Source organism: Triticum urartu, chromosome 7A, assembly GCF_056163025.1.
Source record: "Triticum urartu cultivar PI428250 chromosome 7A, HENAU_Tu73, whole genome shotgun sequence".
NCBI classification, from domain to species: domain Eukaryota; kingdom Viridiplantae; phylum Streptophyta; class Magnoliopsida; order Poales; family Poaceae; genus Triticum; species Triticum urartu.
In genome coordinates this window covers 498,964,599-498,981,694 of record NC_141879.1, presented here as the reverse complement: position 1 = coordinate 498,981,694, position 17,096 = coordinate 498,964,599, and the positions used below count along the sequence as shown (strand labels likewise).

At 40.2% G+C, this 17,096-nt stretch overlaps 1 protein-coding gene across 1 annotated transcript; it reads right to left on the bottom strand.

The window, feature by feature from the left end:
- Nucleotides 1–383: 383 nt before the first annotated feature.
- On the bottom strand, nucleotides 384–16,770 carry EMB2016 (mRNA methyltransferase EMB2016). The gene is made up of 28 exons (XM_048690854.2): nucleotides 16,437–16,770; nucleotides 15,252–15,340; nucleotides 13,894–14,017; nucleotides 12,813–13,478; nucleotides 12,351–12,722; nucleotides 12,162–12,263; nucleotides 11,854–12,036; nucleotides 10,546–10,687; nucleotides 10,278–10,459; nucleotides 9,730–9,815; nucleotides 9,259–9,307; nucleotides 9,118–9,184; nucleotides 8,550–9,031; nucleotides 8,348–8,447; nucleotides 8,073–8,206; nucleotides 7,888–7,955; nucleotides 7,576–7,795; nucleotides 7,230–7,445; nucleotides 6,980–7,132; nucleotides 6,009–6,062; nucleotides 5,721–5,932; nucleotides 5,571–5,637; nucleotides 4,679–4,995; nucleotides 3,478–3,658; nucleotides 1,993–3,408; nucleotides 1,086–1,892; nucleotides 932–1,003; nucleotides 384–833 (listed from the first exon to the last, which is right to left on the bottom strand). Exons 1-28 carry the CDS (start codon nucleotides 16,509–16,511, stop codon nucleotides 810–812), a joined length of 6,660 nt encoding a protein of 2,219 aa, XP_048546811.1. The 5' UTR covers nucleotides 16,512–16,770; the 3' UTR covers nucleotides 384–809.
- Between the last annotated feature and the right edge of the window lie 326 nt (nucleotides 16,771–17,096).

The window sequence follows — 17,096 nt, the reverse complement described above, 5'->3', positions numbered from 1 at the left end:
TCGGACATTTGGAGCATCAAGCCTGGGAGCACTAGATACTTTCCCAGCCTTAGGGTTGTTAGGTAGCATGTCCACAGGCCTGTGATATATAACTAATTTACAAAATTTGTCAGAACATACGAGGGCTGGCGTTTTGGGTGCTCACGGGTGAACAGTAACACAAATATTATTAAATGTTTCCAAAAAATTCTGATTTTTTCTATAGATGTTTGTGTTGGTGTTGCAAGCATGCATGGAACAACAGTGTTTCATCGGCAAAAAAAAAGAAAACAAATTTGGGATGACATTTTGGGGTAACTTTTCTGTTCAATTTGTTTTTTTTTCACAAGAAAAAATGCTTAAGCTTTTTGCCTCAAAATTTGCAGGTTACATTTAGATGTGACTAAGTACACATAAAAAATTTATATTGATCATTTAGAGAAAAAAAAGCCCGGGAGCATGTGCTCCGGGAGCCAAATTGACTTTCCGATTTATCTCACGGAACTCTGCATACCGGAAGGGAGATCGAGCATAAGACAAATACACTGGCCCTGATACTCAGGCTAGTTGTGCATTCAAGCGAACAGCATTCTGGACGGCTAACGGCCTGACCAACTAGAGCAGCAGCTTGATCATGACCAGCGAGAATTCATGTAGCCTCAGACAAAATTGATTACAAAATTTAAAACTAACGTCACAACATTAACATTACACACAACGACGGATAATTAATGATGCACATAGGCATAGGCATGCACTTCTTTCACTAGAAGAGCCATCGCCGCTACAGAACATAGCCAAAGGCAGACCCAAAGTTAGGCGCCACCCTCCTATTTGCTGCCGCCAATGCGATCCTGTTTGACAAAGACAGAGTAGAGATTTCATTTGACCATAGAAGATCCAGCCTCCATTGCGTTCAAACTTATTGCTGCAGCAGCGCACCAAAATATACCTGAAGCATCTGCATCAGTTTTGGGTTCGCCTCCAGAAGTTGGCAAAGCTTCGCACGATCGCTTAGAAGGCTCTATAACAAGGAAAACTGTGGTCAGACACATTGGCAAATGACCATTTTTCTAGCACGTTGCTTAAGTAGAAATTCAAATAACCTGGATTGCTTCTGGAGACGAGAAGAAGGGGCTCAGATCAATCTCCGAATCTTTCTGCTGTTGAGATGAACCATCTGCTTGTGCAGTCTGGTTCGCAACTTGTGATTGTTCACCCGCTTGTCTCAGCGTTTGCGCCGCAAAGTCCTGCTGACTCGGGTAAAACTGCATCTGAGGAACAGAAACTTGGTTCTGAAACTGCGAAGTCATCTGCGACTGGATACTATTTTGCGCATACGACTGAGGCTGCTCCTGGTGTTGCTGCCATTGAAGAGAAGCAAGATGTTGCTGGGTCTGGGATGGATGAGGCTGCTGAGGTAGTGGTGGCGGTGGAGGTGGCCGTGCTTGCATTGAAGAAACAGAAGGCTGAGGATTGGACCCACTCTGTGGAAGGCCAGATGAGAGTTGAACATGTTGAAGAGATGTTCCGAAGAATGGACTAGACATTGGAGGCCTACCCATTAGAAATTGTGATGCAAATGATGGCAACAAATTGGACAGAATTGCGCTGCCAGACGCAGAATTTATGCCTAAATTTGCATCGTTCATAAGAGATGAAGACGGGTTAGGCTGGACAACACTAGTGCCTTGATTATACAGATGAGATGCAGGAGAGCCAGAGCTCATTGCAGCATGTTGGGTTGAATAAGGTTGAGCAAGGGGTGCCATTGGTCGGGCAGATGAACCAGAGTTGAAGTGCTCCATAGGGACCCTATTTACTGGAAAATTGTTCCACAAGAAATTGGCGTCTGCATTAGGAGCATTCGATGATGAAGTACCGTTGCTTGCTAGGGCATGTTCAGTTTGAGCCTGAAAATGGAAGTTCACATTTTAGAATCTAAATTGCAACATCAAGTAAAAAGCAACATGGAGACATAATTAGAGCTTGAAAAGACCTGTCTTCCATTACCTGAAGCCCTACAAAAGCGGTAGGCATACTAGCCTCAAAAGGTTGTACAGGATAATTAGATGGGTAAGCTGGTGGTCCATCCCTAGAGCTGTCCCTTGCGTTGTAAGATGATGACCTCCTTTGACTTGACTCAGGACTTCGTGTAGGCATGGAAGAAGTTGGTAGTGGCATTGGTGGCAGAGGTGGTTGGTTTCTGGAAAACCTATGATCGTGTCCATGAGATCCAGATGACAGAGAACTCTCAGACAACTTATGTGCACTTCTCTTCTGATAAGTATTAGGACGCAATTGTTGCAGAGGTGCTTCTGCCGGACGCTTGTTATGAGAGGAAAAGTATGCAGGTTCATCAGCATGATCACTGAACGCACTCTTCTCTGGGGCTGGGCTAGAAACCGAACCTTTTCGCTCCAAAGGAACATTAGCTTCTGGAAGCATAGCTGTCCGAGAAGATATGTCAGCACCAAGACTCTCATTGTTCTTTGAGACAGGTACGTTCCTCTGAGAAAAGGGACTTTTTTCATTCTGCTGATCCTCTGTCTCCTCAACTGGACCTGGAGAATTTTCCCCAACAATGACAGGCGGTTGTAGATTATCATCCGGTTGAGGAAAAGGTAGTTTGTCATCTGACTCCAATTCCTCGTCAAAGACTATATCAATTTCTTGATCGTCATCAAGATCCGCCTTGGGTTGTTGCGGTTTCTCCGTCTTAGCACGGACATTGTCATCCAAACTTGTCTGACTCTTTAATTGGGGTGCATCCCCAGATGGGGCTGGCACAGGATTTTGACGCTCCCTCTGCCTTGCCATAAATTCATCTACATGAATAGATGGAGGTCTTCCACTGAGTGTTCCGCGCGGAGTAGAATTTACAATATTTGATGCACTGCTTGCACCATCTATGTTCCTCTCTCTTGCAACATAATCATCTACATGCATTGAAGGTGGTCTACTTGTGTTTGGTTTCCGATGACGGAAAGTGTCTCTGCGTGCATGACCTGTAGAGACGCTAGTTGTATTTAAACTTCGACCAAACTGTCCAGTAGGTTCAGGTGCTTGATTGTCTTTTATACGTCTACTTGCAGCCTCTCCTAATGCCAGTTTTCTGCTAGCAGATTGACCAGCAATTAGCTGTCTGTCGAGAGAAGAATCGGGCAACTCCCACACCAGCCTCTTCGAAAATTCACCCTCAACCGGTTCTTCTGAATCAGCAATAACCTTCCAAGCATTTGAAAAGAAGAGAACAGACTCATGATTCACAGACACACTGGCTAGGGATGGCATTAGACGAGATGTCATGACAACAGAACGAACCACTCCAAATGGCAAGTAAGTGCCTTCAAGAACCATCTGCACTGAATCTTCTAATAGGCCAGCATTCTCAAGAATAGAGCACAGTAATGTGATGGAACTCTGAACCTGTTAATGACGTCACCATGAGAAACATGAGATTAACAAAAAAATGTAATTCGGTAATGATAGGTATACCTGATTTAGAAGACTCTTTCCAACAGAATTTGACAAATGATCATAGCCCCGGGATATTTTCTCCTCAAAAGTCTTCACTAAAACTGTACTCTCATCCAAACTATCGCCAGAGGATTTCAATGCAAGACTACGTTCAAAGGGGTGCCCAAATAGACACCTCAATATGATGGGACCCTCAAGACTGTAACAAACAGAAACAATATAAGTACCTCATTATGTTATCCTGACCCATACAAAAACTGCACTGAAGATGTAAGAATGCTATACATCATAAATGCATCCACGGTTGCAGATACTGGTCTTTTTGAAGAAGAAAAATATTTGCAACCGTAACTGATGTATTAAGTTATTATCATTCAGATCTACTCTTCAAAAGAACAGTACAAACATGAAGAACCAATTGCCAGTTAGATACAAAAAACTCTACAGAGAAAAACAAAATCACCAGCCAACAAAGTAAATCAGAATAAAACAAATTGCCATCACATCTGGAAATAATCCATTTATTCTGCATATAAACAAGATATCTGGCAGCCTGAGGCCGTGAACAATTAATTTAATATACTGATTAGTAGTTAGCTTTCCAACATGGAGATCATCTGAATCACCTATGTGGATGATTAACTTAACCCAAAGCATGCCTCAAGATTAATTACGAATTTGATGGAGTCAAGAAATTTAAAGAATAGCATCAATATAATAGCTTTTTTAATTACTTTTTCCTTTTCTTGCACACTATAGACCACAAGCTCATATCACAGCCAGTAGAATTTAATATAGTAGTTACATGCAGGAAACCCAGTGCTTCATGCAAATGGGTTATATGAACATTTGATGAATTTGGATGCAGCCAAGGAAACTGGAAACTGCAAAGATATAATTGCACATGTATTTTTTAATTTCTTCCTTTTCTTGCACACTATAGACCACAAGCTCATATCACAGCCAGTAGAATTTAATACTCCCTCCGTCGGAGAAATGGATGTATCTAGATGTATTTTAGTTCTAGATATATCCATTTCTCCGATGAGTATTTCCGGACGGAGGGAGTAGTACTTAAATGCAGGCAGTCCAGTGCTTCATGCAAATGGTTTATATAAACATTTGACAATTTGCATGCCACCGAGGAAATTGGAAACTGCAAAGATATACTTGCACATGTATTATCAAAATATTCATAAGAACATGAAGTGATGTTTACCTGTCGCCGTACTGGCTAAGGGCAATAGCACCAAGTATAGAAGAATAAACTGTTTCTACACAATAATCTGTTGGATTATTAGCGTCAACACATTTCAGGAGTCGCTTGAAGCACTTCAATAAAGGGGTAAAGCAGCGCCAGTTATCCATATTTGGTGGGTCATCATAAGTGTCACTCTCAGTTTTCTCCTCATCATCTTGGTTAAGAGTTTGGAGTTGTGAAAATATCAAAGGCACTGCACTTCTACATATATAGGAAGAAGCCACTTCCTTGAATGCCATGGAACAAGCAAACATTTCCCGTCCAACTGGTAAAACCTGACATACCATCTTATAGCATGATGAGTATTGAAATGAACCATATAAAAACATGAAAAGAAACATGAATAAATATAACTTCAGCATTAAGGATGACATGCACCACAAGAGAATCAAATTTAAATAAAAACTGATCAACTGCAGCACTTCTCCATCAGAGAATATGCTATTCAGATATTGCCACAAAGCCGTCTGTTAAAGTACAACATATGACATAATTCATGTGTATTTTAAGGGTCTAGGGTATTTTAAAATGGTTGAACACAAAATTTTGGAACTCAGTTTCTTAAATCGTAAGTAGCAACACAACACTGTCAAAGGAAGAAGAAAAAGAAAGTAACAGCTGAAGAAACATTATCACCATTCCATGTCCTCATTCTCAGCATATAGTATTTCATTACAAAAGCTTGATATCAATCTTTCAGAGTAGTAAAACTAAAGAAACCACAACAAAACACAGACCACATCCTGGCTTCACTACAGAAGTAGTGACCTAAGCTTGAGAATCAAATAGAGAAGTAAACGCTAGCGATCCGACAACCATCTTATCATATATAACACGAAAGATATTTTACCTGGCATAAGAGCAAGAGGTGATGCATGATAGAAGAGCACTCCTCAACGCTAGCATTCTCTGAGGACCTACTTTGAGTTAATATAATTAGTTTTCAAATGTAAATGATGAAGTAATTCTGAAGTAGATAGTTTACTAGTTGTGAGCTTACTCTTCAATAGCAGTCTGCTCTTTGCCAGATGGCTGGGCACTGAAGATAGATGCGAGACATTTGAACAAGGGAATCCTCCATTTGAGCATAAGTTGGTCACTTCTGTAGGCTCCTCTTTCAGAGATCGTCTTATCTTCCAAGTAAGATGCGTTGCTGCAGTTCTTTAGTAACTTATTAAGAACCCGTGCAATTCCCATTTTCCATAGCAATACCTGAATAAAGAGAAAATGAGAGAGGAAAAGGAGAGAAACAATATACACAGGTCATGAATAATAAAGAGCCTCTCACCTTGCCATTTGGATGTTCCGACAATTTTGCAATGAACTTAAGTAACTGATGCACCTGGAAACAATGCAATTAAACAACTTCAGATTGATGATGCTGAGGGCTATAAATGAAGAACTAGATTTAGGGGAAAAGAAGAACTCATTCAACCAAATATAAGTGCCCGGTAACTAAAGGAATGTGCTTGTGTGTTACGAGAACTAGCACACAAGTAGAATTACTGTTCCAAAGTTTTACTGGACTGTTACTAGTCAACAACGATGCCGGCCCAGAGTTAAATGCCCCATATATAGTAGAACAGGGGGGCACTACAGAGAGGACCATCTGAAATAAACACGGACAAACCCACAGACAGGTCAGGTTCCCCCCAAGAAACTAACAAGTTTTCCAGAAGCAAGCCAGCTTCTGTTTGCATGAGGCCAGCATTTAAATCAGTTTTTCAGCGCCACCTCAATGGAGTTGATTAATTAATATGTTTGAAGTTTGAACCATATATAAACCTCAAGAACAGAAAAAATGAACGCTAAAAATGAAACAAAGTGGTCTTCCAGAACAAAAGAAATCCAGGATTGACCACAGTTCCAGGAACCTGAACACTAGCCAGCCAATTTCTGTTGGTGACTGAACGCACAGGGCTTTATAATTACAATTGTCATGTAATGTCAGTTTTCTTCAAATAGTATTTCTACAAATTTGTTGGACACAACAAAACCTGCTGGGATCAGAAGATAGCAGTGTGGACCTAATATCGACTTACTAAACAAGATGGTTCCAACAATAGTGTCAAAACGGCAGGTTAGTTAGCTAGTTACTAAAAGCTGGTCAAACAAGGGATTAATTACACTTCTCATGAGGAAACTACCTGGTTGCCTCCAGAACTTTGAACAGTAACCGGAATGATCTATTTAACAGACAATTTTCTGGCGCATAATAACACTCAGCTATGCAGCCATAATCCCTATACATTATCATACCTTAAAGACCTCTCCCTCTGACAGGGAAGTTCCATCAACCTTGTCATTCAACCAAATAAAAATTGGTCGCAGAAGAACCACCGCACACTCAATCTTTTCAGAGGCAACACGAACAATGAAGATCCGGAGCATGTCTTGTATCACCATCAAGGCCTATGTGGTTCAATGGCTATATAAGTATTTGCTATAGTGAAAAGTCATTTGCTTTGGAGTGAAAAAAGCATCAGATACAAACAAATCCAGGACATACCGAAGTAGCAAAGTTGTCAATGACACGTGCAAGTCTATCAAGTTGTGGCATCAACCTTACAAGTAATACAGACACATGTTCAGGGCGCAGGTGCCAGTTCACTTGTTTCTCAACTTGAGGTCCTAGAATTGTTGCAGTACTCAAAGATCTAATAGCACTCAGAGAAGGAACTTCGACATTCCACATCCATATGCCTTCATCTGGGAAAAGATCACCCTTCAAGCACAAGAAACATACAAAAATGAGAATCGGTACCGATCTTACAATTCTGCCACCTGCTTTTTTTAATGGAAACAAGTAGATATCTAAAGGATACAAGAGATACAAGCATAAATAAATGGCTTACCAAGAGACAAAGAAGGCTGCAGGCATCTTTTGGACCTAATGGTACTGATGCATTAGTAGGCTCAACATTTTCAAGAAGGCAATGAAATAGGCCAGGTGTCCAATTATACAATGGCCAGCAAGCAAGTGCTGAGGTAATAAGCTGGCAAACCACACCAAAGCTTACAGCAAAACTAGGAAACATGAAAGACAGATCGGCCGCACAAGCTGCTAGTCTTGGGCTGAAATTATACAACAACAAAATATTATGTAAGATAGGGGAATAGGAGAGAGGGGAGGGGGAATTGCTATGCATAGAGGGCTATCTGAATACCTGACTTCTCGGTGTAGCCGCAGAAGAGCAGTAAGAAGTTTTTTGTTGCGGTATTGTTCCTTTGTTCCCTGCCAAGGTGGATACATCCAAGATCATTGATATGAGCAGCTTGAGGCAATTACATGCTTACACTGAAGCCATACTGAAACTGAAAGCATGACAAGGAATAGGACAGAACATATTACATGTAATATCTGAAGGAGGTTTATCAGCAACACAAGAGAGGGAGTCATGAGATCGACAAGGGCTTGTTCATGAGTTCGGTCTAAAAGCAATTCTGTGGTGGAACTTAGTTCAGCACCTTCATCCACAAGGTAATCTAAAGGAAGAATAAGAGAGAAAATGGTTTTAGCATAAAAAAGCATATAAACATCAATCAACTTCATGAACAAGACAATATAATCACCTACTATAATCACATTTTTTGAATAATAATCCAAATAAAGCACAAGGTGCTCACCGTAGCTATTCGACAAGCGTTCAAGCATAGACTTGCAGTTCATCAGGACTATGTATATAACAGTAATCGCACCTTCTTCAAACAGGGAAGAAGCCACAGCCTTCATCGATAGCAAAAAATGATGGCATGAATAATTCATTGCAAATTATCTCCAAATTAAACGTCATGAATAAATAGAACACAAAAAGGATGGTGAGCTTACCTTATCTTCTGAAATAAATGCTAAAATGCGGAAGGCTGTTGTCAATTGAACCACAGAAGTGCTGCACAAAGCAACTCCATCAAAGTACTTGTTTGTAACAAGCTTCCCAAGAAGATTATCAATGACTTGACCATCTGAAGTATTATTTGAATCTGCAACTACATTCTCGACATCCATTGAATCTGACACAAGCACATTTCCAGAAGAAAAATGGGCATCTTCACCAGAAGCTAGAATAGCAGAATAACGAAGAAGCCCAACAGCACCATTTCTCTGATATATAACACCAGCATCAATCCATTCAAGCAACCTTGTTGGAGCATCTTTCCTGTTTGAACCTGGAGAAGACGAATGCAACGCCTTGTGCAGATCAACAGCAAATCCAATCCATGACTTGAGGGATGAAGCAGTTGAATCTGCAACCAAGACTTCAAGAATTCCCGCTGCTGAATGGAAGATAGCAAGACCCAATGGAGAACCTCCTGAGATAAGACAGTCACGGAGAGATGTAAGCCTTCAATCAGAACCTCAGACAACATATCAAGAAGTACAGGATGGTTCCACTGACCATTTTTAATCATGGTTGAATCAAGATCCTTGTATGAAGAGATGGAACTCAACAGAACTGATATTGCCTACACCAGAAATACTTATATCACTCACAATGCAAGTTGCATTAAGAATGACAAATGAAACGAACAAAACACACCTCAGGGAAGTAGCCAAGAGCTAATAATGCTTGGCGACCAGAATCGGACCTGCACCACATGATGGATTCTGTAAGCTATATATGGACACTAGAACCAATAATACAAAAATAAATAACTTGTGCGCCAATTTGTGGACACACATAATTGTCTTAGCATCTCAAAATTCATAAATACACTTCAAATTAAGTATTCCTTATCATAGTGTTACTTAGGATATCAAAATTATTGATATTGAGCAAAACACTGAAAGAGGATAAAGTTAAAATTATTGAGTAAACTTTCAACAATATCACTCACTCCTTGTTTATTCAGAGAGAAACATAAGTTGAAAAATAAGAATTATAGAAAGGCACTTTGTACCGAAAGACAATGTCAATATTTGGCCGCTCACGTCATTATTTTACACAACTAAACTCCAGATCACAAGCAATTTCATAAACTATCCACCAAACGCTAACTTCAGTACTAACCTCGAAATGGCACAAAGTTCCCAAAGAACCCATAAAAGCTCATCAGAATTTGGAGGAACTGCAAGTAGCCTATTGGCAGCACTTCCCTACAGAAGAAAATAATTCAAGTCTGATCAAATGAATTATGTTAACACATCAACAGAAGTTAAAAACAAATTTCACAAAGAAACCAAAATATAAAAAACGGAAGTTAGAAAAATCAATTGTAAGTTAAACAATATTAACAGAAGTAGATGTAACAGCATGTACTGTGTGAATGAAACAATTAACAACATGTTGGGGTAACATCAGCTGAAAGAATAAGTGGAAACAAGATGCAAAAGATGGCAGTGTACACAATGTAGGAGAACTTCTCTATAATTAATGGTTTGAACAGAACTAGGCTAGAAGAAAGATTTCCTTAGGTGAAGAACAACCCCCACATTCCAATCTAATCTAACTTTAAAGTTCCAAGTTTCATCCTAGTAATTATATTCATATCTCTGAGTTCAAAAGATCGTAAAATCAATGCAAAATTGATAATTCTGATGCATTGAGCCTGCACAAACCACTTTAAGATGTAGCTCTGTAATCATTCCAACTTCCTGGGGGCGGCAGAAGAATCCTTTTGACAGAAGAACGAAAGCATGCCTAAGAGTTATGCATTCTGTTTTATTCATATCTTTACCATCTTGAAGAGAAAGAACTATAAGCTCAGTTGCTTCAGGTTGACTGAGCAAAAAAGATAACCCTGGAGACAGAAAAACATGAGTTCGAGTCATAATGTGAGAAAAACAAGATTCAAAATATCCCAGCTTAAAAATGTGCCAATCAAACCTGAGCGACAAAAAAGAAGGGAGAGGAGAATGGATTCAATTGATGATGTGATCTCCATCAATACTTCAGCAGCAGGCCCACTTGCCAAATGCATTACAGGTGATGATAATAAGGCTGCTGACAGAGGGAAAAAACCTCTTTCCTGTTCTACAAAAAACATAAAGCTAGAGTCACATTTCTAACAGAAGTGCAGCTATTGCTCAGCGTCAAGAAGATAACCAGCAGTGTAAAACAAGCAAGAGTAGCCACATGCCCATAATAAATGTGTATTTGGAGTTACATCTTGTGTTATAAACTGTGTGGATGTTATATATTAGTGATATTCACTGGCCTGTCGTGGATGTCCATACAAACAAAGGAGACTGCCAAAATTTGTAACAAAAAAACAGACTTTGAGATTCCGTGTAGTGTGTGGTAGCATTCTAGGTTGGGTTGATACCTAGGTGGTACAGCCTCCACCAGTACATGCCCTCCTTCAGCTAGCATCCCTCTAGGTCAAGCTGTCGCCACTTAAATCCCACTGATGGGTGTTTATCCCCATCATGACTAGCGGTACACGGCACTTGGTATCAAGGCAGTCGATTGGTCACTGTGTCAGCATGACCATGGCTGAGAAGAGCAAGGTGTGATTCAAGCTGCGGCTGCTGCTAAGCCCGTCGCAGTGTTTATTCTCCTGTTCCCACATGTGAGGCAACAACCATCAAGGATTCATGGTGTTCTAATGCGACACGGCGCCACTATCACTGGCCCTCTTTGACATTGGAGCAAATTGTGCCAAAAAGAAATTTCAAATGAAAATGTGCATAAATGTCACATGCATATGGTTGGGCACAACTTTCATTTATATTTATTGGTAGTTGATCACCTTCCAATGTTAGCACTCTCCTTATAAAGAGTTGAGATGAAAATGACAGTCTAAACCAATCTAAGAGATAAGGCATACTTAACAAACTTGGAATTAACTAAATAGACTGAGATGGGGAATCCTCGGCTGACTTGAAGATCAAGTTGCCACCGGTTGCCTGTACTTATCCTTGACGCGGCGGCCATACCCGGCCCCAAATGACAACAGTATTCCAGACATCATATTGACATCATAAGAAATGAAAGGTGGACCATTTGTGGAACTTCACTTCTTTCATACTCCATGGGCCCTTCTCAAAGTTGCCATGTTACAAACAATTTCATAAAAAATATGGTATATTTTGCAGATTGACAACAAGAGCTAGTTCAACTTACATCAAGATTTAAAGCGTGTGTAAGTAAAGAATACACAAAGAAAAACAAGAAGTGCATATCCCATGTTACCTGGATAAGAGATAACAAACATGAATCGGTGTCAAATTGCAAGAAACTGTACTTGGAATTAGTTATAAGACCAATTGTTGCTTTGAATGAAAGTGAATCTTCCAAATGACTAGACTTGGATATTCTTCTAGCAATAGCCTCTGGCGAAGGATCTTCAATAGGGCCACATATCTTTATCAATTTCTGCATCAAGAAATATGATCATAAAATAACTGTTAACCCGCTTCACTTCCAAGGAGGAAAACAGAGTGTATGTGCAGCTGTACGGAACGGGGCCTTTCCTAAAGAGAGCAGTTCTAGAAACTTACCGACATTTCGGCAAGCTCGTTACTTGCAAAAATAAGAAAAGAAACTCTGTCCGCGGGAAGTTCATCAGAAGGCAGGTTGGAAACCACCTTGATCACGGCAGACTGCAACACAACCATAAGCTTCATATAATCTGGAGAGTACACTAACAATAGATTTATCGAACAGTGGGTAGCTAAGAATATTCAAACCTCGTATCTAGATAGTATCTCATAAAAACGCAAACGTTGAAGAACATATGTAGCACGAGAGGCGATATCATGTCTTTCTTTTTCCAGTAGAAGCTTCAACAAAGAACAGTAGCCATCACTGCTGCCGGTGGGTATACTGTTCCGATCACTTCGTGGCCACCATCCCAAGAAAGCTTCACATCCAACACCATGCCGAGTAGCATTCTCAACAATACCTAAGAGAAGCAATGTAGTAGCTGTAGATCTGGGTGTCTTCCAACAAAGCAGATTGATGATTTGCTCCATCCCACCAGCATCAACAAAATAAAAGCAACTCTCTTTCGACGAGCATATTAGGAGAACCAAACTCAAGGACATCACCAACCAGTTATTCTGAAACAAAAAAAATGACATAAGATAGATAAATCATCTAAGACATTAGACATCCATATGACAGTTCATCAAGTGGCATCAGATAATTACCTGAGAAGGGCATTGTAGATCAAGTAATGAACAGTTTCTATAATATGGGAAACTACTGTTAAACAACTCAAATATCGTTTTAGTCGTAGGCAACTCCTCCAATTCGATGGCAAAGACATCATCATCACCAAAACGAGTAGCAGCGACAGAATGGACATTTTTCCAAATTTCAAACAGCTCATTGCTAGCTTCAGTGTGAACATTATTACTTTCCTGAGGATCAAGATTACTCTTGCTGAAGCCATCTGCCAAGTCTTGATTCCAACTATGTGGCATGCAGTTTGAATTAGTTACATATTTTGAAACAGCTGAGATAACTGCACTTCCTAGGTCAGGGATCAGATTCTCCACATTGGGTATTTGGTGCATTTTGAGAGCTAAATATAGTATTTTCTTCACTTCAAGTGACAAGTCCAAATCTGTGGACTGAAAACTCAATGGTTTGATTGAAGATAATGACTCTTCAAATTTGAATTTGGATGAACGTAGTGCCGGTGGAAGGTCTTCAAATTTTCCCTCTGACGGAGAGCTGACCATATTGGCAAGAGAATGATCCAGGCCTAGTTCTATGTTGAATTGACCAAGGTCTTCAGCAGTATTCCCATAAATTACAAGAGTGAGACTGCGATAAGTTCCCCGCAGCACTAGATGATTTGTTACAATAGCCTGTAAAGTAAAAGAAACAAAGAAAAATGTCTCAAGCAACAGAACAGACCAACTCTGAACGGATGAACAAGACAAAGATGTGGCAAACATAAGCAACTGAAGACTACCCCTTTATAATAATAAACAATACCATGGGGGGAAAGGCAAGAAAAAAATGAACGGAGTGACATGCAGCATCGGTCATTAAGCATGTGCAAGTGTACCACATAAGCAACTGGGGCAGTATCCATTCAACTAAAATCTGTAAACTTTCCAGTTAACAAGTTGATAATTTAACATAAATTCATAGCAAGCATAGCATTCACACATTTAGTAGTGCAGATGGAAAAACCAGATACAACAAGCGGCCAGAAAGGATAGACACATATAGGCACAAGATAGGACTATTTATCAAACTTGAAAACAAATGACATACCTCAACTTCAAGCACATTGGACGAGGAGTGTGAATACAAGAAAGGCAGGCAAAGGCGCCTAAATCGAGACTCCCCATCGCAGTGAACGAAGACTTCCAAAGCAAATGATGGTGGGGATGTTGCACTGATATAACACAAACAACATTAATGAAGGAAAATAGCTCAACAATGAGCGGCAGAAGAAGAATATTAATACATTTCGAACTGTCTGCACGTAAGTCTTCACACGACTGCAGGATAGTGTAATTAGCTTACTCAAGACTCTTAAATTAAAGGGAGCTAGAATATTCAGATTGATATAAGGGACATTTTTTTTATACAAGTATCATTGGCGATCAATAAATTGCATTTGTCCGGTATGTTTCTATGTCAAAATCAAAAGTAGAACCTTTTCAGTAATTCACGTGATAGTGCAAGGGGAAATCATTTCAACATCCACTGGGAGCCCAAGTTACGTAATTAAAAGCACATGATTCATATCTGTGAGCCCAAGTTGCATATTATTTAGATTCAATTTTATTAAACACTTCACAAACTGGCATCGAGTTTCATTCGTACTACATTAGTGCATGGTGTTCCCTGTTTGCCAATAATAATGCACACTTTCATTTCCATGTAAGTTCGGAGATTGATCAAGCACTTTCTTCTATGTCTTACATTATGGGACGGAGGAATAGTTATTTTTGCACCGTTGATTGACTCGATGGTATATAATTATGGGACAAACTACATTGTCAGGTGATTCTGTACACTTTAGTGTGCACCTAACTCCATAATGATTATCAAGATTAATATATTCTGTTACTTTAGAAACATAGTTACAATATTCTGAGCTCTACTGCTCTGCAATCTTCCTGCCAACTGCGCTGCTAGAAACTAAAACACATTTCATTTGTTATCTAACTCTAGTGCCAATGAAAAATACAGTTTTTTGTTATGTAACTATAGTGATGCCTAATTTTCAATCTTTACTAGATACAGTTGCAATTGTTATACAATGTAAGTAGGTAACACCTACAACATCTACATTCAACTAATCCACATTGCTACGATCTTCGATTTTCTCTTGTAAGAATCTGGGCCCAGAAAATAAGTAGTAGCCCACGGATGTGTTCCCTTGAGCCCAAATACCACCCCACAAAAATTTTAGCTAGCCAAGGTTTTGCTTGCCTACGATTTGGCCAACGTGGCAAAGAAAAAGCACTAGAGTGGCCAAAGGGGTATGGCCATGCCCAAAAAAACACTATTTATAAACTACAACAGCCAAATAAGTACAGAGGCACTCTTTCACAGGACACACTTTGATATCAGATCTCACCTTCACAAGTGCAAAAAGTATAAGGATGAAATTTTCTTACCCAACAAGAGATATGTTTGGTGTAGAAGGAGCAGCATTTTGCTCAAGAAACTCACAGGCAGTAATCACAACAGGTTCAGAAAATAGCACCTGCATGATGCAACATAATTAAGTGAACTCAAGGACAAGTTATATATTTGAACTTAATTAGATAAATGAGTTTCCCTCTCACTCTCTCTCAGGACAGTAATTAACTGTAATATTTAGCACTAATGGTGAATAGCTGAAGCACATATAATTAGATTTAACATGTGCAAAATAGTGCTTGTCCAGAATATTTGTATGTAACGTAATATCGTTATCTCAGCCGTAAATATTACTAATCAACGATGTATATTATTTTAGCTCATGTGGAAGAACGTGGTATCTTATTTGGCTTCTGTCTTAATTATATAATAGATAGCTGGTGGTTGCAAGAACACTTTGTTACCTTTGTTTGGGCATGGATTGTGAATCCCAAATGAGACGGTTACAAATAAGATCCTGTCTTTTGCTAATATTTACAAAGCTAACCATGGTTAATATCATTCAGTCGATATCAGAAGGACACACAAAGAGTTTATCCGGTCGATATATTCATTGAATATGTCTGTTCCACATAATGTGTACGTGTGGGCACCTGTGTGCAGCATGTTAACTACTCCCTCCGTTCCTAAATATAAGTCTTTTTAGAGATTTCAATATGGACTACATACGGATGGATATAGACGTATTTTAGAGTGTAGATTCACTCATTTTGCTCCATATGTAGTCCATATTGGAATCTCTAAAAAGACTTATATTTAGGAACGGAGGGAGTATATGTTTGGCGCTAGTGACAACTTGACTATATAGGACACGGACAAGTGGAGCCACATTGCTGAGGATGTTAGAGACCGTGCACATGAACTTCTTCACAGACATGCGTGATTCATTAAGCCTGGATATGTGCCAAAGTTCAAGGCAGAAAAAGTCGATATAGTTATTTCATAGAATTGCTTCAGGTATACTGGAAAAGGAAGTCGAGCATAAAACAAATTCTAGTATGTAATCATGCGCCAGTTTGGTGCACCAAGGAACGCATGGGATACTAAAAGCCGCCGGCTTAACAATTCAAACGTCTGCTAACCAGGCAGTACCAATATTTGGTGGCAGATCGCATAGGACTAACACGAAAGGAGGGGAGGGGACGGGGGGTGGAGCGCACCTCGTCGACGTACTCGTCCAGCTGAGAGTGGAGGATCGTCTGCGCGAACAGCACGACCGGCTCCGGGCGTCCCATCGAAGCGGGCCGTATATTTCTCAACACGGGACCTCCTGAGCGAGCGAAAGCAGGGGCGCTAAAACCCTAGCGTCCGCCGAAGCGTGCAAGGACGAGGGAACGGGAGACTTCGCGATGCGCACGCGGGTCGCCGCAGCCTCCGTGGTGAGACGAGCCCGCGCGGGGGTGCGGCGGCCTGTTTGGCCCTCTCGGTCCGCGGCGGCGGCGTGGGGTGGGGTGTGGGGGGGACGAGACGGAGGAGGACGAACCAGGTATTCTGAAGGCTCGGAAGGTTTTTTTTAGTGGGTTCGGAAGGGTTTTCACTTTTCAGAAGGGAAGCAGGCGAAACGGGCTTGACTTGCATGCAGTTACCGACCTGGACTGTTGATAAAGCAACAAAAGAAGTATGATTGGAACTAAAAAAAAGAGTATGATTATTTAAATAAAACTATAAATCTGAGTATGATTAGTTGTAAAATAAAAAACTATAAATCCGACATCAGATTTCTAGCCTTTCCCTGTTAACGTTGTTATTGTTGTTCGATTGAACTGCACGGATCTCAGCGCATCCTGTTTGCCACGTCATTGTTCGGATTCGTTTGTTCC